General features: G+C 37.5%; 1 protein-coding gene across 1 annotated transcript; it reads left to right on the plus strand.

Moving 5' to 3' along the window:
• Positions 1–1710: 1710 nt before the first annotated feature.
• Positions 1711–25650, plus strand: EPHX4 (epoxide hydrolase 4; the record flags this gene model as incomplete). The annotated part of the gene is made up of 7 exons (XM_082612160.1): positions 1711–1941; positions 4845–4930; positions 12004–12161; positions 14180–14308; positions 17875–17978; positions 22754–22902; positions 25407–25650. 7 exons carry the CDS (start codon positions 1711–1713, stop codon positions 25648–25650), a joined length of 1101 nt encoding a protein of 366 aa, XP_082468286.1.

Here is a 25650-nt window from a genome sequence, read left to right on the forward strand (position 1 = left end):
AATAGAGGAAGAATATTCTTTTCAACAAATGATACCAAAATAATTGGATATCCACATGGAAATCATAAATGTCAACCCATACTTTGCATCTTATGCAAAAATTAACTCGAAGACCTAAATATAAAACATGAAATGATAAAACTTCTAGAAGAAAACATATGGGGGAAAAAAACCTTGTTGACCTGAAGTTAGGTAAAGATTTCTTACATGCAAGACCAAAAGTACCACATATAAAAGAAAAGTGATAAATTGGATAACATCAAAATTAAGGAATTCTGCTCTTCAGAAGTCCCTAAAAATGAAAAGAAAAGACAGACTGGGAAAATATTTGCAAACCACATGGTGTGTGATAAAGGATTCATATACAAAATATATAAAGAACTTTCAAACTCAATAGTAAGAAAACAAGCAACCCAATTTTTTAAAAAATCTGTAAAAGATTTGGACAGCTGCTTTGTCAAAGAAGAATATATTCAAGCGGCACACAAGTACATAAAGATGCCCAACATTATTATCATTAGAGAAATGCAAATTTAAATTTCAATGAGATACCACACTACACAACTCTTAGAATGGCTAAAATCGGGATTTTTTTTTTGATAAACTAAGTGCTTTCAAGAATATGACCTAACCATAACTCTCACACATTGCTAGTGTGAATTAAAATTACAGCCATTTTGGAAAGCAGTTTGGCAGTTTCCTATAAAGCTAAATGCACACTTAACGACCTGACCCAGCAATCCCACTTCTAAGTGTTGACCCAAGTGAAATGAAAACTTAAGTTCGAACCAAAAACTTTACATGAGTCACTTTATTCATAACTACCAAAAACTGGAAAGAACTGAAATGTCCCTCAACTGGGGACCGTTCCATAAACAATTATGGTACATCCATCCAACAAAACACTTATAAGCAATAAAAAAGAAACAATATATGTAACAGTGTAGTTGAATCTCAGATGCATTATGCTAAGCGACAGAAGCCAGAAACAAGAGGTTGCATACTACATGATTTTATTTATACAGTATTCTTGTAAAGGAAAAACTCAGAGGAACAGAAAAAAGACCAGGGATTTCCGGAGGCTTGACTTTAGAACCAAACATCTGGCTGGGCAGATAACGATTCTGAATCTAGTTGGAGAATATCAACACCTTCAGATGATTGTTTGGAATGAATAAAGAAATAATGTCTGTCAGGTAGTATGAAAATCGTTTACTGCTCCTCCTCCACGCGCCCCATAATTCCATGATCCAGAAAAAGGCCTAATTGAGGACAATGGGAGGATTTGAACACTGGTCAAAATGAGTGGCTCTTCCGTCCACAGTACCTAGGATGATTTGGGAAAGTCTCACCTTCATTTTCCCCACATTTTAGCAATTCTGAAATGGGATTTTACTCTGCGGAGGAAGGCCGGGTCTCCACCCTAGCCTACCTAGCCCGGGGCGGACGTCGCAGCGCAGTGGGTCTGCGGCGCGGCGCTCCGGGGCTGGGCGCAGTGGCCGCAAGAGCTCACCGTGAGTGCGGGAGCCCGGGGCTGTGACACAGGATCCGCGCCGGGCCCGCGGGGAGGCGCGCGCGGAGCCGGCGACCGCGGACCGGCTGGCGGGGCTGACGCGCCGCCGCGCTTGCAGTGTCGCTCCGTAGCCGGAGTGCGCGCCGCTGCTCCCCGCGCCTCGGAAGTGCAGCGGACCCCGCCGTTGCCGCCGCCCGATGGCGAGGCTGCGGGATTGCCTTCCCCGCCTGATGGTCACGATCCGGTCCCTGCTTTTCTGGTCCCTGGTCTACTGCTACTGCGGGCTCTGCGCTTCCGTCTACCTGCTCAAACTTTTGTGGAGCATCGGCAAGGGACCCACGCAGACCTTCCGGAGGGTCGCCCGGGAACACCCTCCAGCGTGCTTGAACGACCCCTCTTTGGGTACCCACTGCTACGTGCGGATCAAGGTGAAGGCCGGCGCGGGCCCGGCGCTATCGCGAGGGAACGTGACGACTGTGAGAGCAGAGGGCGCCGGGCTGATCCTTGCATGACTCCAGGCCCAGCGTCCCCTAGTGTTCTCGGGGCTCGCAGGGCGTGCGGCGGGGACGGGGAAGGTGCCAAGGGGATGCAAGAGGGGCGAGGTGTCGCGGGAGAGGGTCGGGATTGTGTGTCTTTACGGTCCCTGTTTGTTGCGTGCGTGCGTGCGTGTGTGTGTGTGTGTGTGTGTGTGTGTGTAAGACAGACAGAGAGAGAAGGTTATGTGGAATTTCTCTAATAATCTGGGTCCTATTATATTACTGTCCCCTCCTCCTCCACAACAACCCAGAATAATTCTGCTCCCTGTCCTCCTGTAAGGGGAAGCTGTCGTCTGTCACCTCTTTGCCCTTTAGAGCTCAGTTAAGCTGTAGGGAATTGTTACTGGTGGCGCCCTACTGTCTCAGAAGGCTGTCCTCGTCCAAATTTTAGAGATTGAAAGAGTAAACAGAATAAGTCATTGGAAATCAGGAGTTTATTCAGATCAGCAGAATGGAGCATTCACAGATGACCTAAGCAACATGAAACAATAAATAAATTGTGTACGTTTGTGGGGAAGGAAGCAGACTTATGATGCCAGAGACCAAAGGAATGGCACAAAAAGTAAATGTCAGCTATGCATGCAGACTCTAATTGTCCGTGCTTGTTCCAAGCTTTCTTACAGCCCTCGGATATTCTAGTTCCTGAGGCTCCAGGTGGTGAAGGGAGATGGCTTCTTGAAATGCACCCTGCAGTCTGACTTGCAGGCCTTTCAAAAATAGCCTATGTGAAAGGATATTTTTGTCACCAGGTCTGAGATTCCTATTAGGAACTAGATTGCCCAGCAGCTGAAGTTCAGAAAACCAAGGGGCATGTCCTTCTTACACTTATTCAGCCTGGAGTCGATATGAGAATTTAAATGAGTTAATATGTGTAAAAACAAATAAACGAAACCAAAAAACTTAGAACAGTGCCTCGCACGTAGTAAGTGAAATGGAGTATTTATTCACTAAATCCAATCAAGCGCCCACAGCCTTTCAGCTTCCAAGACTCACCACCAATAAAAGAAGTTATTGAACTTCTGGGAAGGCATTCAGCAGTGGAGGGCAGGGCTTCCCTGGTAGCGCAGTGGTTAAGAATCCACCTGCCAATGCAGGGGACACGGGTTCAATCCCTGGTCCGGAAAGGTCCCACATGCCACGGAGGAACTAAGCCCGTGCGCCACAACTACTGAGCCTGCGCTCTAAAACCCCTGAGCTACAACTACTGAAGCCCCGGCACCTAGAGCCCGTGCTCCGCAACAAGAGAAGCCACCACAATGGGAAGCCCGCGCACCGCAACCAGAGAAAGCCCACACACTGCACAGAAGAGTAGCCCCTGCTTACCGCAACCAGAGAAAGCCCGTGCGCAGCAATAAAGACCCAACACAACCAAAAATAAATAAATAAAATAAATAATTTTTTTAAAAAAGGAAAAGCAGTTGCGGGCAAAGTCAGAGTTGTTATCTTCATCCTACCTGAAGAGGAAAAGCAGTTTAAGAATCATCCGGAATTCCTCGTAATGCACTTGTTCTGACTCTGGCCACCTAAAGAGTTTCCCCAGAGACCATAGAACCAAGGAGTGGAAAGAGCATTGCCCTGGGTGGCAGGACAAGATGGAGGCTCTAGTCATAGCCCTGCCCCCAACCACCTTTACGACCTGTGCTAACATCTTTGGACCTCCGTTTCTAACTCTCCAAAAATGATAGGGTTGAACTATATGAACTTTAAGAGTTTTTTCACATCTGGAAACCCAATTGCTTGGGTTATCTGATAAAAAACCCAGTCTCTGGGTTTTGGGTCTTGGTTTCTTTCCTCACTTCCTTCTGAGTTTTTGTTTTTCTTTCTTGCTTTTTCCTCCACTTTCCTCTTTTCTGTTTGCTTTGTATTTGCTGTATTCCTGTCTCATTCCCATGATTTTTGTTTTCCTTGGGCAGTTTTGTCTCCCATATGCAGAGTGAAGGCTTGAGCACTCAGATCGTTCGGCTATTAGAAATACACTGATATGGGGGCTTCCCTGGTGTCGCAGTGGTTGAGAATCCGCCTGCCATTGCAGGGCACATGGGTTCCATCCCTGGTCCGGGAAGATCCCACAACCAGCGAGCAGCTAAGCCCGTGCGCCACAACTACTGAGCCTGCATGTCGCAACTCCTGAAGCCTGTGCGCCTAGAGCTCATGCTCCGAAACAAGAGAAGCCACCACAATGAGAAGCCAGCGCACAGCAACGAAGACCCAACACAGCCAAAAATAAATAAATAAAAAAAATAAATTTTTTTTAAAAAAGAAACACACTGATGTGACATGAGGAGCAGGCAGCCAGGGGAACTGTACGTGCAACCTCAACAGAAAATACTAACGTGGGAAGGAGAGAACTAAAAATAAGGAAAGGTGGTGTGAATTATGTAACTGATGGCACAGCTCTTGATGGGCAAGCTGACAAAAGTACATGAGTAGGAGGTAAATATGGCAGGAATATAAATGCAGATCAGAATTATTTACATGTCCTGCAGAATTTGAGTGCGATGAAATGTGACATATCAGTAAGAAAATTGTGACTGTTTCAGAAGCTCATAATATATAAATTGACCTTGTAAATAGAAGGAGAAGGGAATGTTGACAAAAGTGAATCTTTCAATTTACCCTGTTAATAAATCATGGCTATTTTTTCTTTTTGAAAATTAATATACTTATTTTATTTCTTTATATTAAAAATAATGCAAGTGAAATTTTTTTAACGGCATGGAAATACTAAATGTACTACTTTTTACAGTCAACACAAAACATCGCTGAAATTTCATGCCCTCTATTTCGTACTGCAGGATTCGGGGTTAAGATTTCATTATGTTGCCGCTGGAGAAAGAGGCAAACCACTTATGCTGCTGCTTCATGGATTTCCAGAATTCTGGTAAACTTACCAACTAACTTTTTCTTTTGCACTAAAGACTCGGCTTATCATAGAGTCATTTTCTTATAATGACTTTTAATAGACCCCATGCTATGATCAAGTACTGGTCTAGAGTTATTATTCTTAAATGTTCCTCAATCACAGGAATGGTGTTCCTCCTGTTTTAAAGAAACGTTCATATTATCATCCTAAATTTTTTTTGATAATTAAAAGAAGTATCATTTAATGTTTCAAATTTCTGAATAGTCAATTACAAAACAGTTTTTATAGTACCTACTGTGGACAAAATACAACATTGGATGGAAAAGGAGATTTGCAAGAACCAAAGGATTAGAGTGCCTGTTACCTGGCAGCTTTTGGTGAGACCTGGGGTGAGGGAAAGGCAGAGGGAGAAGAGGGCTCATGGAATCTGGAAAGGAACTCTTTCCTATGCACATAGTAACAGGCTCAGATGAATGCAGGACAAATGAAGGACTGGAATATTTCACGTTGAGAAGAAAACCTATAGCCAAAAATACACAGTTGCTAGTTACCTAGAAGAAAATGTTCTGTTCTCCTTTGAACCCCACAGAGCCAAGTAAGTACAGATGAAACATCACATGATTAAACTTTTAAAAAATGAATATCTTTTTAAAAGATGGTACATATCAATGTGGTAAAAAGAAAATCATATTTTTGGTAGCTCAAGGCTATGATCTTGAGATGGCTAAATGGACCAAAAAAAAATTCATATTCTCTGAACTGACTCAAATGCAGAATATATGGTATGTTTTTAAAGTTCTGGGACAATGCACTGTCCCTAAATGTCTCCCTTACTTTTGCTCTTAACACCTAGAATTCCACCATTACATATTCCTCACTTCCTTTAGAGTTTTAAAGACTTTGGGTCATCCAAAGTCCTAATTTAAAATACATCTAACTGTGAAAGAGATATTACCTTATACACTTTAGTTAATACTTTTCAAATGAAAGGGACTTTATTAATAAATGCATTGAGATTGCTAGCACACTAGGAAGTATTAGGCATCGAATAAAAGAATGGAGAATGGCAAACACCCATCTAGCTAATCATTTTCCCAGAGCAAAAAGTCTATGACATGACTGGCTCACAAGTAAAATGTTAGTCTGAAGCGTTAGTCAAATCTGCATAAAGTAACACGGGCAGTGAATTCTGGCTCAGCCACTTAATTGCTGCAGGACCCTGCACAATCTACAAGAATCTTGCAGAGTTGTGGGGATAAAGGGAGTCAAAATATGTGAAAGGCTGTTCCCATGGCCCCAGTGAATACTCAATAAATGTTCATTTTCTTCCTTCATTCCCATTCACTCAGTGTGGAGATCCATGTGTCACCACTAGCATCCTCAATGCATTTATTAATAAAGTCCCTTTCACTCATAAAGTATTTCTAAAGTGTATTAAGGTAATACCTCTTTCAGAGCTAGAAGCTTTTTAAATCAGGGCTTTGTATGACACAAAATCTTTAAAACCCTGAAGTATGTGAGGAATATGTAATGATGGAACTGCAGGTTGTTAAGAGTGAAAGTAAGGGAGAAATTTGGGGACAGAGCATTGTCCCAGACCTTTAAAAAATAATTTCCTGATTCTGGCTGCTGCTGATGATAGTTAATACTTCCTGAGCATTTACTATGTGCCTGGCACTCTTCTGAGTGTCACAGCTACCCTTCTGAAATTGGCAGTGCCAGAAAGTAAGGTATACCTTCTTAAACTTCAGAGCTGACCTCTGCTAATATATCCTTGGTATATAGGAATGATAATGATCTAATAACATACATGGATTTTTACCTTTCAAATTTCACACCTTATAGAAAAATTCAAAAGTTAACCAACAATGTAAGTATACCTTACTTTAACATTTTAAATCATCATTCTATATAAAATTCATGATCTGAGTGGGAAGAGTTAACTTTTTAGAAAGAAAAGGTTTAAAGGCTCTTCTCTTTCTGTACCTCATACCAACCCCGATACTTGTCCGTGCTCTTTTTCCTCCTGGAACATCACTTCTTTATATGTGGAAGATAAAGATGAACCTGCAACCACTTCAGCCACTTGGTAATTGTTTTGAGGAGCCCCAGAAAATAGCAGTGATACCCATTTAATATAGGACAGTAGATGCTCTGTGTCATATTTTAAGAAATGATACTTTTGCACATTTTTCACAGCATTGTCCCATTATTTACTCTTCATGAGACCCCTTTTGCAAAACAGAAATGTCTGGTGATTCTTGTCCATGTCCTAGAATCTTCAGTGGATAGGACAGCCTAGGAGGGGGCCCAACACCAGTCACTGGACATCAGACCCATTTTCTCCAGCAAAATCAAGTCTTGGCTTTGTCCAAAAGGGTTATTGAGAGGAATAGTTTAGTTTTGAAAAAACTCCTAGAGATATTTTTACTTTGAAGAGCATATGTTAGGAAATATATGCAGATCATGGGAATGAGTCCCCTTCTGTTCACCAAATGTACTATTTGTTACTCCAGCAAGAGGCTTGCTATAATTTAAAACAACAATAACAGCAAACCCTGAAAACTGAGTTACTCAAATAGACCATATTGAATTCACTGAACTTTGCTAGCCATTAATCTGAAAGCTACCTGGTTGTTCAGGGAGATTCCTAGAGCAACTACATGGAGATTGCTGTTAATCAAAAACTTCTATTTGAGGGTGTCCTACCCTAAACCAAGACCTCTATGTTGACACTTACTCTGTCTTTCCTTCCAAATTACCACTATTCCCCACTATACAGTCTAGTCAATTCCATTCATGTGCTCCGTTCAGGAAAAAGTCAATTTGAATCAGAATTTAGGATAAAGCTGTTTTGATTAAGCCACTTCAAGTCTCTCTCTCTTGAACTTTCCCTTTTCTTTTTCCAAAAACCCCTTCTCTTGCACTTCTCCCCTTTTTAAGAGCCAAAAAAACCTTTATCTGGCACTTCAAACCGATTTCAATTTACATTATAAATATAAATATTATTCCTCTATCAATCAAGTTTTGCCTAAATACACATGAAGTTATAAGCTTCTTTGTAGATCAGATAGGTCAGATTATTTGGTACAGTGAAAACAAAATAATCATAAATTGGCAACATGTGTAAAAGTGCTTTTTAAACAGAAAAGCACTATACAAATGTAATGTATTATTTGCATTTATCATCATTAACTAAGAATAATTGTTGAGAATTGGTGACATTTAATATATACTATTAGGTGTTACACAGAAACAATAAAATTCTGTCTTCTTTCTTAAAATATAAAGGAAACATCAAACAATATACACATGTATGAGAACTTTAGCTAAATTAGCCCAAAATAAGGCTGTTTGTCAAAGATGATTTTTCTCCCCCTCTATCTCCACCTCAATTTGCATTGCTTTTAAAAATATTTTGAGCTGATGCAGGCAATTTCTGGCAATACACCAGCTGTATGGGATGCATTCGTCATTACTCAAGTGCTGAGGCAAGTGAGGTCTCGTCATCCATACAGCTGAACAGAATCTGATGACTGCAACTTTTTCTCTCTTGTGAAGGGGAAGAGGGTATTCTACATTTCAGAGGCTAGCCTGGTAAACCAGGGGTCCTCCTTATGTTAAGAATAATAACTAAGAAAGAGGTTGCTTTTTTTTGAAGTGTCCTCTGCTATTACCTGAAGCTACCAGAGGGGGAAAAAACAATGTGGATGAAAATAGCTAGATTTGTTTATTTATAATATTGTCAGGAGTTACTGATTTTGCAGTATGTTTCATTCCTCTATCAAGGGGGTTGTTTTGTTCTATTCATGTGAATGACATACCCATCAGTCTATTGCTGGGGTGATTTCTTCTTCAGTTTACAGTTAATGTGTAAATCAAATATGATTTATTTATGAACTCTAGGAAGATTGCATTTAAAATTTATTTTGTACTTTATTAAGGTAGCAGTTGCAATCCTTAAATATTCTTAGAAATGTTTAAGATATTGTTTGGCTCCACTCATTGACAATAGCAATAGTTGAATTTATTTGGAAGGCAATTTAAATTATTAATAAGATAATGATATGCAGGTATTATGTTTGCATAATCTCTAATACATTAAATGTAAAATGTTACAGGATTGTACACGTTTTTTGAGTCAAATTTCTACCTTGAAATCTCTAATTAAATGAATTCTAAGTGAAGACACAAGTATTTAAGATATTAAAACAATGCACAATTTAATAGAAATTGAGTATAAATTCCCCAACAGGAATATGGGAACTTTAGTTCAAGGTTGTCTCAAGGTTTGAACTGAGAGAGAGTTTTATGGAACAACTGGTATTTCTAGCACTATCATAATTCAGTGCTTTCATTTGTTCATTGTTTTACTCAGTCAACAAATCTCCATTGAGCACCTACATGTCTATCAGATAATTCAGGGAGCTCACCATCAAGTGGAAGTGCCAGGCACCAACAGATTAGTGTCTAGTACACTTGTCTGTAGACTCTTCCCAGTGCACTGAAGAGTGTACAGACAAGTGGGGGAGTATGGAAGGGGCCACCCAACCCACCTGTGAAGGAGGGAGACTGGGAAGTCTCCTGGAAGAGGAGGTGCCCAGCATGAGGAGTTCAATGAGGGGTGAAGAACAGGGATTGTGGGGAGTAGGGGAATGATGGGGAGAGATGATGTTTCAGACAAGGAGATTATATAAACAAAGTCACAAAGACAATACCCATGTTTATTCACTGCAAGTAGATTAGTGCCGCAGAGGCAGCATAGCATGGGCTCTCAGGCCAGACCACCTGGGTTTGAATCCTGGCTCTGCTGTTTGCTAAATCTGTGACCTTCAGCACATCCAGGAACCAATCTGTGCCTCTGTTTCTTCATCTGTAAAATGGGGATAATAATAGTACCTACTTCATAGTACTGCCTTGAAGATCAACATCACTATGTGTGAAGCACCTAGAATTGTGCCTGGCATGTAGTAAAACTAATATAGATGTTAGTTCTTTTTATTATATAGTAAATGACAGAGTATAAAGTAGTCAGGCTGGAAGATCGGGCAAGTCAAATCTTGGAGGTTATGTCTGCCAGAATAACATGCTTGGGCTTCACATTATGAGTAACAGAGAGTCAAGAAAAGCTGTTAAGCTGGGAAATGACCTGAGAGAGTTTGTGTTTTTGCTAAACCACTCTGGTTTGTAGAAGACAGAGCCAAGGGGAATGAAATAGACACAGACCAGTCGATAGGCTGCTGTGTTAATGGAGGCCTGAATGAAGGTAATGATAGCAGGGATGGACAGGAAAAGTGATTAAATAAATATTTAACAGGTTAAATCTACTGAACTTTATTGATTGAGGATGAGGGATTATAAAGAGTGAAGAGTTGGGCTTCAGTTATGAAGACATAAAAAAATCAATTCACAATGTTAAGTAAGGCTATGAGAAAATAATAAAATCATATGTGTTGACAGATGAGTATCTTTAAGGAATGAAACTGCTTCATTTGTTTATTACAAACCAGAGACAAGATTATCAATATTGCTATGGCCTTGCTAAGAAAGACACTTTTTGTTAACATTTTCAAATCCATATTAATTGGCAATGCTTTTGCAAATTTTTACAAATTATAGATATCCTAGTAATAGATCGAAGACTCTATCCATTCATAATTCCAAATATGTGTCTGACACCCTTCTTGATAATCTACCTGCTGATGTAAGGTGGTTGATTTGCTTCGTTGTTCTCATAGCTTTGTGTCACTTCACACTGCAGTCCCCTTCCACTATTGGTTTATAATCTCAGATCACTCTGTTCACTTTCCTATTGTGCTCCAAAAATCTTTCCAGACAACAATCTCCCATTTGGCTTGTGTCAGATAATTTTGCACTGTGTTTTCATGGACAGATTTGCATGCAGATGCTTTTTGATAAATGCATATTTTGAGTTCCATAACATAGTGAGTCACTTTGAAAAATCCATGTCTCTTTTTCTATTTGTTATCCATAATGATTTTGCTTATTAGAAGAAGATAATCTCATGGATCTCTGTATTTCAATTAATTCTGCAGTTTTATTATCAAGCAGAGGGGGAACACCTGGCCCAGCAGAAACTACAAGGACTTGGCTGTCACCATTCTAATTAGTCAGTTCCTGTGCCATTTTGGTTGTTAAATGTTTTAAATATCACACTAGCTTATGCTGATGGTTCAGGATCTTGCCCCCAAGATTTTGTTTTAGCAAGTGGAGGTTTATCTTTTTTGTTTGTTTTTATTTTTGGCTGTGTTGGGTCTTCATTGCTGTGTGCGGGCTTTCTCTAGTTGTGGCGAGCGGGGGCCACTCTTCATTGCGGTGCGCGGGCTTCTCATTGTCCTGGCTTCTCTTGTTGTGGAGCACGGGCTCTAGAGCACAGGCTCAGTAGTTGTGGCGCCTGGGCTTAGCTGCTCCGTGGCATGTGGGATCTTCCCAGGCCAGGGATCGAACCTGTGCCCCCTGCATTGGCAGGTGGATTCTTAACCACTGTGCAACCAGGGAAGCCCAGAGGTTTATCTTAAGTAGTTGTTTTATTGGATTCTTTCCGTGAAAATATTTTTTTAAATCGTCAGACATTTTCATCCATGAGTAACCCATTGTTATTCCTAAAAACATTGAGTCCTATTTGACAGTGGACTAAGGTAAGTAAAATCTCCCTTCTAGGAAAATATATTTTCATCTCACAAATTTTTTGAGAGAATCAAATGGTGCAATGTGTGGAAGCATTTATAGGTACAGACTCAGTGATAGTGGTGAGCATTATTTAAGAAAAGCTTAGAAAATTGACTTCTTAAATACATTTCTTAAGGTTTTAGTATCTGATATTTTGTAGTTTCTATAAACCCTGGCCCTTTGTTACACCCCACTGGACCTGGTAAAAAAAAAATAATGTAGTTTTAATAAAGAACATCAGTGCTTATTTCTCAAACAGTTCTTTTCTTTCCTTCCCACACACAGCTATATAATCTTTCTCAAAAACGAGGAGTTTCTTACAGCTTTCCACTTAGAAAATCTGTAATGTTATTCTTTGTATTAGTTACTGTGGTATTTTTAATGTTTCTTATTTCCTGCAGGTATTCTTGGCGTCACCAACTAAGGGAATTTAAAAGTGAATATAGAGTTGTAGCGTTGGACTTGAGAGGCTATGGAGAAACAGATGCTCCCATTCATCGAGAGAATTATAAATTGGACTGTCTAATTACAGATATAAAGGATATTTTAGACTCTTTAGGTAGGTTTTAAAAAACAGTGTTAATTCTTTTTAAGGGACTAACATTCAACAAATTTAAACTGATTACCTCATTTCTTCCATCTACCTGAGCTGTTATCTAGATCCTGTCACCTTGGTGCATACAGCTCAAAATATTTATAGAGGCAATTTAAAATAACACAACCAGAATAACTATTCTGTCTACCAGCCAAAATTGACTCTCAAAATTTGTTTTTAAAAATTGACTTAATATATACTATCTATATTTTCAGAACTAATTATTAGAAATTTGATTCTTGTTCTCAGAAAATTTATTTCTTCAGAACCAAAACCTAAATATTTATTTAAACATGTTGTAAGATGCAGAAACACTTGCATTATCTTTCTTGTATTGATCAGCTAGTGCCACAATAATATTGTGTAACAGACCACCCCAAACTCAGTGGCATACAGCCATAGGCATTCATTCCTGTGCTTCTGGATCTTCAGGTCAACTGTAGGCTGGAGACCTCTGGGTCTTTGCCTCAGGCTACAGGTCCAGCTGGGATTGGCCTCTCACTGAGAATGGGGCTGGAGCCCCAGCTAAAGTGGAGTAGCTCTCTGCGGAAAGCTCTTCTCCTGGCTATGGTTGAAGTGGCAAGAGGATGAGCCCAGTTGCAAAAGCATATTTCAAGTTTCTGGTTGCAGCTCATTGGTCAAAGCAAGTCATATGGCTGAGCCCCAAATCAAGTCTAACACCCATCACAAAACCAAAGCAAATCACACTGCCAAGTCTAACATCAAAACATCAAAGGGGTGGTGAAGGAACTTCCCTGGTGGTCCAGTGGTTAAGGCTCTGCGCTTCCACTGCAGGGGGCACAGTTTGATCCCTGGTCCGGGAACTAAGATCCCTCTTGTTTTTCAGCATGGCCAGAAAAAAGGTGGGGTGGGGGGACTCCCTGGTGGCACAGTGGTTAAGAATCCACCTGCCAATGCAGGGGACATGGGTTCAAGCCCTGACCCGGGAAGATCCCACATGCTGCAGAGCAATAATTAAGCCCATGCACCACAACCACTGAGCCTGTGCTCTAGAGCCCATGAGCCACAACTACTGAGCCCACATGCCACAACTACTGAAACCTGAGCGCCTAGAGCCTGTGCTCCGCAACAAGAGAAGCCACCGCAATGAGAAGCCCACGCACCACAACAAAGAGTAGTCTCTGCTCACCGCAACTACAGAAAGCCCGCGCACAGCAACAAAGACCCAACACAGCCAAAAATAAAAAAAAATAAATAAATTTATTAATAAAAGTGGGGGAGCAGTGAAGTATACTACCTCTATGGCAGTGGGGAGAGGGGAGGAGTAAACATTTTTTAACAATAATCTAATACACTACATCCCTTTTGACTGAAACCCAGCTGCTACCATTGATATGTTAACAGAGCCAGTTAGTGAGAAACCCATGAAATCAAATTAAAGACCCTTTCCTACAACAATCTAATGAGAATGTAGATCAGGTCAATGTTCTTAGAGGGGAAAAAAATGGATGAGGTCTGGGGGTGTCAGTGCAGTGTTGTAATTTACTGTGATTACAGTAAAATAGACTCAGAGACACTGATTTCCGACAGCCATATTTCATTCACATTTTGTGGTAATTCAGTCAAACTTGGCCTAAATTTGTCATCATGAAATTTTCCAGTTAAATCAATAATGTAATCTTGCTTATGACCTAATTATGTGTAGTCTTTACCATGGTTTTCCAAACTCAGGTTTATGTGACCAGAGGTGAACTATTTCCAATTTTTTTTTAAGTATAAATTCCCAAGAGAGATTCTGAGGTCTATAATGGACCCTGGGCATTTAAATTTTCTAAAAAGCTACCCCAGGTGATTCAGACATACAGGGTTTTGGAAACACCAAACTCAATGTCTGCACAAAGTGCATGATTAGGGTAGGAGAGTAGAAAGATTAGTTTTAGAAACATACCTATTTTATGAGCGGTAATGATGCACCCACCGGTTTCTTTCCAATGATGCCAACATTCATTTCTCAATTACAGGGTATAGCAAATGTGTTCTGATTGGCCATGACTGGGGAGGCATGATTGCTTGGCTAATTGCCATCTGTTATCCTGAAATGGTGATGAAGCTTATTGTTATTAACTTCCCTCATCCAAATGTATTTACAGGTGAGTTTAAATTTCCTTTAAGACATCTTTGATAGCGTGACAACTCACTATTGTCACTGACACAGATTAAAAACAGCAAAAGTTGATTAACATAATATTTTTTAAATTAAATGACTAAAATATGATATTATCACATGATAATGTCAGCTATCTCAGCTTTAAATATTCCTGAAGAGTCACAGGAAGTGTTGCTTTATATTTGCTTGCATAATTTTATTTCTTTTTAGAAAACATTTTACCGCTACCCTAGGGAGAGTTAAAGGGAAAATGCAGTAACATTACTTTGACAGTAATGAATCTTGACAGCCTAGAAATAAATTTTCCTCTTGCCTGACTCCTTTGGCTGTCAGGAATGGCAGCATTCTTTAAAGCAGCAGTTCTCAAATTTTTGGTCTCCTTTATACTCTTAAAAATTATTAAAGACCCCATTGAGCATTTGTTTATATGGGTTATATCCATAAACATTCACTGTATTGGAAATTAAAAAATGAGAATTTAAAGAATGTTTATGTATTAATTCATTTAAAAAAATAATTAATCCAGTACATATTAGCATAAGCATTTTACTGAAAACTAACTATATCTTCCAAAACAAAATTTTAGTGAGAGGAGTGTCATCGTTTTACATTTTTGCAAACCTCTTTAATTTTTGGCTTAATAGAAGACAGCTGGATTCTCATATCTGCTTCTATATTCAACCTGTTGCAAATGTTTGAATTGAAGTATATGAAGAAATCTGGCCTCACACAGATTTGTAATTAGAAAAAGGAGAATTTTAATAGTCTTTTCAAATAACTGCGTATGTTCTCCTTTAATACTACACCAAACTCAAAAATTAGTTATTTCTGAAAGGTTAGTAACAGTGTGGAATCTGATGTCATATTAATGAACTTTTTGTACTCTGTCACATTAAAATCCATTGGTCTCTCTAGCACTTTGAATGGATTTTTTCTACCTATGCATGATTTTTCAATCATCACGCATTGGAAGATACTGGTTCATTGAGTTATGTAGATCTTCCATAAGTTGACACATTTCATTATATGCTATCAAATCATGTTCATTAATATCACCCCAGTTTCATCAAAAAAGCCTTTGCAAAGCTGTCAAGCTCACAGTAGCAGACACAAGTTTCCAAAATTCTAATTTTCATTTGAAAGTTTGAACTTCATCATTGACAACAAACACTGTTGATTGTTTTCCCTCAAGTGACAGGCTCACTTTGTTCATTTTCAAGAGACTATCTGTTAAATACCCAATCTGACTGGTGATAGTTTGTTAGTCGTTCTCTCAAGTAAAAATGGTGTTCCATTAAAAATGCAGCTAATTCAACTTATCAGACAATTGCAGAGGTGCTTTTCCTCAAGACAATCATTGTATTTGGGTGTTCAACAGAACTGCCTTATTTTCTATTTCATCACAATGTTAAAAAGACGTATACAAAAAGGTAGAAATTTAATAAAATTAATAATTTTTGCTATCTCATCAAAGACATTCTTAAGTGAAAGCTCCACTTAATTTTATGTATTTATGTACTTGTTTGTTTACAGTAAGTGTGTGGTGGTGAAGAATACAATGACTGCTGGTATTGTTTAGTGTCACTGCCTTGATTTGTGCTCAGACAGCAATGGCTTTATCTACTATTGCCTTTGTACCATCTGTGCAAATGGCGGCAAAATGAGAAAAGCTAATTGTATTGTTTTGAAATAATTTGACCATCTGTATCCTTTAAGAGGGTCTTAAGGATCCCCAGGGGTCCACATGGACTATGTTTTGAGAACCTCTGCTATAAAGAGAACCCTTAATCTTAAGAGTGATTAAAAACAAATAAACAAACAAAAAAACCTGTGAACAATGGCTAGGCACATTTTTATTTGGTTTTGACAAAAAGTATAATTTTTTCCTCTTTAACTACCCTTGTCAAATTTTCTGAGGTTCAGTACTGTCATGACCCACAGTAGCACTCCAGGGAACAAAAAATTCAGAAAAACATATTTTTATTTCTTCCTCAGAATTAAAGTAGGTGAGGGAGAAAGGGAACATGACTACATAAATACTGTATAAGCATAAAAGTTAAATTTCAGATACATATTCAATTGTCCTATCTCAGCTGAGGTAATAGCATGGTTGCTTAGGAATCAAATATCAAACTGAGGTTCATCATATTTCTCTCAGTTGCATTAGTCAATAGAAGTTGTGCTACATGCTTGTTCAATTGATCAGGACCCTAGAGTAAATGTTATTTTGTTGGTACTGCTATACTGACAAACTCTAATTGGTCATTTCAGTAAGAAAATACTTGGATATTTCTGGAACTATCTTATCAATAATAGGTTCAACCCTGGTCAGGTCAATATGAAGTCTTCAAGTAATATGACTATATTTTCCCTTAACTGTATTGATATCTCTTAATGCAGAGCTGAATAAATCTTATTCGATGACGACTTTACAAAAAGTATAGCATAACAGTGCTCCACTTACCTGAGAATTATAATTCTAAAAACTCCAACCATGTTGAGTACAGTTACACAATTAGAAATAAGAAAAAAAAACACCTCTATAGCAAGGAAAATAAAAGTATAGTACACAATACACAACAAATATGTACATTTAATATGTATGATCACATTACTCCCTAGTTTAAAACTTGTGTCTTCCCAAAACACTTAAAATCTTCATCATTCTGGCCTTACCTGACTGGGTTTCTGCTTTTCTTTCTAAAACTCATCTCATACCATCTCCCCCTCCTCATTCACTACACATCAGCCACACTGGCCTTCTTTCTGCTTCTTGAATGTGCCAAGCCCAGTACCTACTTTCTGTTCTTGATGCTCTTCCTAGATCTTTGCGTTCAAGGCTCATCCCACATCCCCAGAGAAACCTGTTCCACCACCTTTACTAAAGGATAGACCCTCCACACCACCCAACCATTACTTTCAATCAGATTACCTTGTTTTATTTTCTTTATGGTATTTTTGCTAACTAAAATGATCTTTTAAGTATTCATTACTTATTTATTATGTATGTTCCTTATGAATGGGAACCTCTTTTCTCTTGTTCACTGCTAAATCCCCTCACACACAGTAGATATTCAAAGATTCATTGAATGGATGAATTTTCTCAATACATGAATGAATTTAAAGGAAAGGCTTTAGTTTCTGTTGAGGCCAAATGAATAAGATATTCAAATCAGCCTGTAAGGAAAATCTTTTCAACAAGGGAAAATTACTTCCCCATGTATCCTTAGGAAAAGTGTTTGGTCACTGATAATGACCTTGGAGAAAAGGGAGTGTTGTTTTGGGTTTCCTGTTCCTTTCTGAGTCAACACTTCATAAAGTGGAACTTTCTTTTTATTTAAAGTGCTTTAAGTATTTAAAATACCAAAAATTATCCAAAATAAAATATAAGTACATAGAAATTGTTCCAAAGAGAAATATACAGAAGCCTTATTTGTAGATTCTTTTATGGGATCATCTCAAAGGTGAAATTGCCTTAAAAAGAAGTTACTTCAATAGTAAGTAATTCATACCCCTTGGATAAGGTCTAACATGGTATTTTAATTTCAGAATATATTTTACGACACCCTGCCCAGCTGTTCAAATCCAGCTATTATTATTTCTTCCAAATACCATGGTTCCCAGAATTTATGTTTTCCATAAATGATTTCAAGGTAAGTCAAGCATGGTGATGGATGTTACAGACTTATTGTCTGATCATTTTGCAGTGTATACAAATATTGAATCAGTATGTTGTATACTTGAAACCAATATAACGTTATATGTCAATTATACCTCAATTAAAAAAGACTGGTGCCCAAGAGGATGACAAAATTAGGAGGTCAAAACTAAAACATAGACTGAAACACTAAAAACAAACAAAAAACCCAGGAAAACCGGTTCTGCCTATGTTGTTCTGATTTATTTTAAATAATCATTTATTGTACATCTGTGCATGTGTTATTCACTGTTAGGCATTTCCTCCTATGCAAAAAAATAAGTCAAACAAATAATGTTAATGAGAAACATTTTAAATTAAAATCCATCTTTAAGAAAGAAAAACAGGGAATTCCCTGGTGGTCCAGGTGGTTAGGACTCCACCCTTCCACTGCAGGGGGTACGGGTTCAATCCTTGGTTGGGGAACTAAGATCCCCAAAGGTTTTCAGTGCTGCCAAAAAAAAAAAAAAAAAGGGAAAAGAAAAACAGAAAAATGCTAAAACTTAATAAATGTTTCTAAGGCTTCATCTATAGGCTTACTTATTTTTACAGTCTCTATTCGTATGTTTGAGTGCCTGGCTGTTAACTCAATTTTTTCTGAGAGCCTGTTCCCCTACAGGCATACCTCTTTCTAGAGAACATTCCATGGGGAGATGAAAGAATATGAATGCCAGGTAAGAGAATTTGACAACAGCAGAAGTGGAAGCCCTGGGGAGTAAACAAAACCCCCAAACAAAATTAAGCCTTCAGGTATTGGTGTACCATATACACTGACATCAGAAGTCATATGTAGTATCTATTTCTTCGAAGTTAATTAGTTGCTTCTTGTTTGTCCAGCATGGTGTTAAATATTTAGGGAGGTTAAAAAAAGACATAATATTATTTTACCTGGAAATACTTCTGCATGTACCTCTGACAATAAGGACTTTTTTGAAAAAAAGAACATAACTCCAATGCCATTATCAAACCTAACAAAATGAACAACTTGTTAAAATCATTTAATGCCCATTCAAATTCTCTTAATTGTCTCAACTGTCTTTATACACTTTATTTGTTTGAATCAGGAACCAACAAGGTCTACATATTGTATTTGTTTGTTATGCCTTTTAAAATCTTTAACGGTTCTTTCCTTTTGTTTTTTACCATCACTTTTTTAAGAAGAAATTTGTTCATTTGCCCTGAGGAATGGTCCACATTTTGGATTTGACTGACGTTTTCATCATGGTGTTATTTAACTAGTTCTGCTAACCCTTGTCTTTCCTACTTCATAGGTGCTACTGATCTAGAGGCTTGATTAGACTGAAGTTTAATTTGACAAGAATATTTTATAGGTGGTTCTGTGTATTTCCTAATGCATCACATCAGGGAAGCACATAATGCCTAGTTGTCCCAGTTTTAGTAATGCTAACACTAACCAGTGGGCTCACAAATTGTCAGCCTATCCAAATTGCCTAACAACCAACCTTTCACCAAATAATTTTAGCATACCTTGATCGTCACTGCCTACGTTCATTATTTCTTTAGAAAACAGTGATTTTTTAGTTCTATTGGGATGGCTAAAAAGTTCCTTCAGTTTTTAAGTAAAAATCAAAGACATGTTTTTCATTTTCACCAAGAGCTTTATTGAACCCTTTGGTTCCACTACCTTCTGCCATTTTTCAGGCAACTTCTAAATTCCATCTTCCCCAAACTTTTTATCCTTTTGAGCAAAGAACTGTTCCAGGTGCCTTTTACAGTCTTCCGGGGTATTGAATTTTTTTCTATTAAGAGAACTTTGTAAAGACCGAAATAAATGGAAATCTGAAGGTGCAGTGTCTGGTGAATATGGGGATGAATCAGAACTTCCCAGCCAAGCTGTAACAGTTTTTGCCTGGTCATCAAAGAAACATGCAGCCTTGGTTATCCTGATGGAAGATTATGTGTTTTCTGTTGAGTAATTCTGGATGCTTTTTGTTGAGTGCCACTTTCAGCTGGTCTAATTGGGATCAGTACTTGTTGGAATTAATCGTTTGGTTTTCCAGAAGGAGCTCATAATAGAGGATTCCCTTTCAATCCCACCATATACACAACATCACCTTCTTTGGATGAAGACCAGCCTTTGGTCTCTTCCATTCCACATTATTGTACAGTATCCACTTTTCATCGCCCGTCACAATTTGTTTTAGAAACGGAACATTTTTGTTACGTTTCTGTAGAGAATCGCATGCAGCAATACGATCAAGAAGGTTTTTTTTCGCCTAACTTATGTGGAACCCAAACATCAAAGCGATTCACATAACCAAGGTGGTGCAAATGATTTTCAGTGCTTGATTTGAATATTTAGAGTATGTCAGCTATCTCCTGCGTGGTATAACGTTTATTGTTCTCAATTAATTTCTCAATTTGATCACTATCAACTTCAACTGGTCTACCCGACCATGGAGCATTGTCCAGCGAGAAATCTCCAGCAAGAAACTTCTCAAACCACTTTTGACACGTTCGCTCAGTCACAGCACCTTCTCCATACACTACACAAATCTTTTTTTGAGTTTCAGTTGCGTTTTTACCTTTCTTGGAATAATAAAACATAATATGCCGAAAATGTTGCTTTTTTTCTTCAATATTAAAACGGCTACACAAAAATTCACCAGTTTTTTTTAAAAATGCATGCTTGTATGACAGCAGTCACAATACAACAAAATTGTTTTGAATAAAGTTAAAGACAACTAAGTGCTACTAGAGCCATCTTATGGAAAAAAACTGAACGAACTTTTTGGCCAACCCAATATTATTCTTTCTGCTTTTATTAACTGGAATTCATGTATAAAGAAGAGTTTCCACATCTATATTTGGTTATTCTGAAATACAGTTCCCACAAGAATGGCAGGACAAATGCTTCATTATTTCCGTTTATAAACAACTTCCAGAGTAATGAATTGGTGCCCTAGAAACCTCCATTGATAACCAATGAGGGTTTTTTTTTTATCATATCATTATGAGCTCATGATTTTTAAAAATATATTTGATATTTATCAATTGATTACAGTCATTGTTCTCTTTGATGCCCTTGTTGCAAGTGTGAACTCCTTCAGGTTGGCTCCTATGTCCTCTTGACACAGGAGCCCTTTAGTCAGTGATAGCTTGCTTCCTTAATGTCCTAAGTTCATCATTTTTTTCCTGTTCCAGATCTGGAATCAGTCATTTATTGAAGGAACTCTGGCTCCTATTAGTAGGAAGTGGTATTTGGAGACCACAGTTTGGGTGTCAAGGTGATCATTGTTACTGAGTTTTCATTGCTTCTAGATCTTTCCATTGGACAGAATGTAGACATACATATTTTTTAGAAAAAAATTATGAGTTCTTATTCACATTTCCAAAGCAAATTTAAGACGACAGGTTTTCACTTAACTTCTATGACTTTATATAAAACATTATATGGTTCTAAGTCAAAACTCTAAAACAAGGTATATTCAGAGAAGTCTCACTTGTCTCTGTTTCCTCTGTTTCTCTGTCTCCATCCTATTTCTTCTGTCTCCCATCGAAAACCATTTTGGTTAGTTTTGTTTCCTCTTTTTATTGTTTCTTTTTAAAAATATAAGCAAACATGTATATATTTATCTTTTCCTTCTCACACAAAAGATAACATACTATAAACACTATTTCTACCCTTGCTTTTTTTCTACTTAAGAATATACCCTGCAGATGACTCCATCATCAGCATAGAGATTATCTCCATCTTCTCTTAGAGTACTAAGAACACATAATTCACCATCGTGTAACTATACCATAGTTTATTCATCCAACCCCCCATAGACATTTGTTTCCATTCTTTTTTTTTTCTTAAAAAAAATTTTTTGGCTGTGCTGCACCACGGGGCATGAGGGATCCTAGTTCCCCAACCAGGTATCGAACCTGTGCCCCCTTCAGTGGAAGCACAGAGTCTCAACCACTGGACTGCCAGGGAAGTCCTCCATTCTTTTTCTATTACAAATAATGTTTCAATGAATCACCTCCTGCCCATGTCATTTCATATTTTTGCAAGGGTGTTTTGGGGTTGAGGGAACTAATTTTAAACAAGAATCCCAATAATTCTGATTCAGGTTGTTTAGAGACACACTTTGAGAAATGCTGGTATAGAGCAGTATTTTTCAAATTGTAGGTGGAGACCCATTAGTGAGTCATGAAATAAGTTTTGCAATTCAGTAAAGTGGCTTTGAGTTTTTAAAAATAAAGTAGAACAGAATTGAAAATATCATTACATGCTGCAATAAGTGTAAGGGCTATTTCTTTAAACTTTTGTTTCAGAAATATATATGTAGAGATATGAACTGGATCATGATGTAAAATGTATTTATTACTCTAGGTTGTGATCAAAAGAAGTTCAAACAATTTAGGGGGGGTGTGTGGATTGGTTGTCAGTAAATAGATAAACTGTTAACTGGAATATCAGGCTTTAGAGCAGGGATAGTACTTGAGCTCAGCCTTGTAGAATGTGAAGAGACACCAAGAAGACAGGATACTTTTTATAAGGGTGAAGTGTCCATGGGGGATTAAAATGGAATAATATCAAAAATAAAGCTAGGAAAGCAGAAATATATAAAATGTGCTTGTAAACAATGAGGTCTCCAACTTGTCTAGAGCAGAAACTGGGAGCTATCACTGCACACTGACCATCATTCTCTTTCAAAAGCCAAATATTTAGTTACTATTAGGTAATTGGAAAGTTTTAATTATTCTCTTCTCACTTATCAGGCTTTGAAACATCTGTTTACTAGTCACAGCACTGGCATTGGAAGGAAAGGATGTCGATTAACAGCAGAAGATCTTGAAGCTTATATTTATGTTTTTTCTCAGCCTGGAGCATTAAGTGGTCCAATTAACCATTACCGAAATATCTTCAGGTCAGTATAATTTGTTCTTTTTAACTAAACAAAATATTCATTCCATACCGAGCCAATATTTGATTTTTTTAACATCTTTATTGAAGTATAATTGCTTTACAATGGTGTGTTAGTTTCTGCTTTATAACAAAGTGAATCAGCTATACCTATACATATATCCCCATATCTCCTGCCTCTTGCGTCTCCCTCCCACCCTCCCTATCCCACCCCTCTAGGTGCTCACAAAGCACCAAGCTGATTTCCCTGTGCTATGTGGCTGCTTCTCACTAGCTATCTATTTTACATTTGGTAGTGTATATATGTCCATGCCACTCTCGCACTTTGTCCCAGCTTACCCTTCCCCCTCCCCGTGTCCTCAAGTCCATTCTCTACATCTCCGTCTTTATTCCTGTCCTGCCCTTAGGTTCTTCAGAACTATATTTACTGATAATTTTTAATGAGAATTATTTTATCAAGTATTTTCCATTAAGTTCTTTAGCTTAATATACTAAAACCTACTCTCTTAAAATATTTAATGTTTTTCTTTGTTTTGTTTATTTATTTATTTATACTGTAGTATAATTGACATATAACATTATATTGGTTTCAGGTGTACAACATAATGATTTGGTATTTGTATGTATTGCAAAATAATCACCACAGTAAGTCTAGTTAATCATCTGTCACAATACATAGTTATATATTTTTTTCTTGGGATGAGAACTTTTAAGATCTACTCTCTTAGCAACTTTCAAACATGTAATACAGTATTAACTACAGTCACCTATCTGTACATACTTTGTTTTATCTGTAACTTAGGTTTCATGTGAAATTTAACAATTTGAAACCTCAGGACCAGAAAATATGCTTTTCTTTTAATTTTCTGAAAACTCCTCCCTTTTACCCACAATTCGATCTGGTGAAGAATTTATATTCCTCTTTACTTTTTCACTAATAGTCCTTTTAATAGGGACTAATAGTCCCCTTTCCGTACTGATTCAACTATTACATGCTCACATGTTGTTAAATATGCAGGTAACTATTAGAAAATGTTTTGTTTTGGAACACTTTATGAGCTCCAGAATTTAAGTGACTTGCAAGTTTGTGTAGCAATCCATGTATCAATAATTAAGTATAAATATAGTTTTATATCAGTTTACCCATTCAACAAGAACTTAATTTTTAGGAGCATTACAACCAAATGATGGCCACTTGCATGGGAATCAAAAGTTAAGACCTTGGTGGACATATGTGATATCCTTCACATTCCAGCAGCATCTTATCAACCCCAAGTAGCCACAAGTCAAGCTTTTTTGTAACTAGCGAAAATGTAATTCAGTGCTGGAGAGTATCTAGTTAGATGTTCCTTCTCATTCTTAGTTAACAGGGGTGTAATTAATACCATCCCACCTTTCTGAAAAACAGCTTAGCAGAAGATGTCAAAAGCTTTAAAAATATGTATCCTCTTCAGCTCAGGAATTCCACTCCCAGGGCTATAGCCCAAAGAAGTTATCTGAAATGCTAACGAAGATTTGGGCACAAAATGCTCATTGTAGCATCACTTAAAACATCCCTTCTTTTAAGTGATGCTATAATCTAAATATTCAATTATACAGGAAGAGTCATTTATGGGTTATCATGCCATAAAATAGTATGTTTTACAATTATTTCTGAAAAACTATATGAAACAAGAAAGTTATTATAATTTAATATGAAATTTGCATGTGTATACTGTGTATAAACTGTGTATATTTACTGCATTGTACTTATGGTTTCAACGATATGCATAGAAAATGACCATGTTTTAATGATGGAATTATGCATGATTTTATTCTTTATACTTTTCTATATTTAAAAAATATAAAATAAAAACTTTATATTTTAAAAAGAATCTTCTTGCAAAATAAATATAGTATCATGTAGTATTAAGGCTCATTCCGTATATATTTTCTGACTTCTCAGTTCCAATTTTCACATAAAATGCATTAGATTATCCAACAAACAACTGAAATACATTTGAACAGTAACACTGTTTAAAGCTCCCTTTTATCACACTATTCAAAAATTCTGTTATCTTTTTGAAGCAAATTATTCTTCATAGTGATGAATTTCATATTTAATTTATAGCCTGCATTATAAGTTTTGCAGGGCTGATCCAATTAAAACTTTTATCTGGCCCTTTCTTAAATAGACCATTAAATTTTTTATTGTACAGATTGATTGCCTAATGCAGTGTTTCTCAACCATTTTTTTCGTCATCACCTCCCTTCAGAGACTTTGTAGGCATTTTTTTTCCTAATTGCCCCCCACGCCATGAAATTTTAGTATCTGTTTATGTACTGTGTGTATATTCATGGTTTATATATAAAAAGCATAATTTTTTTTCACTCTCCCAAGAACAAATTTTCAACCCTTTGGTGGTGATATTGCCCTCCTTAAAAATTTGTGGCCTAAAGAAACATTTTGGGGGAATGTTATTTTAATGTTTACAGTGAGTCTCAAGCCCATGTATTTTGTTTTTATAGCTGCCTGCCTCTCAAACATCACATGGTGATCACTCCAACACTACTACTGTGGGGAGAGAAAGACGCATTTATGGAGGCTGAGATGGCTGAAGGCACAAAGATTTACGTTAAGAACTATTTCAGGCTAACTATTTTGTCAGAAGCCAGTCACGGGCTCCAGCAAGAACAACCTGACATAGTGAACAAATTGATATGGACATTTCTAAAAGAAGAAACAAGGCGAAAAGACTGGCTTTTTCTGTGA

This window comes from Mesoplodon mirus (genome assembly GCF_964341445.2).
Source record: "Mesoplodon mirus genome assembly, chromosome: 3".
NCBI lineage: Eukaryota > Metazoa > Chordata > Mammalia > Artiodactyla > Ziphiidae > Mesoplodon > Mesoplodon mirus.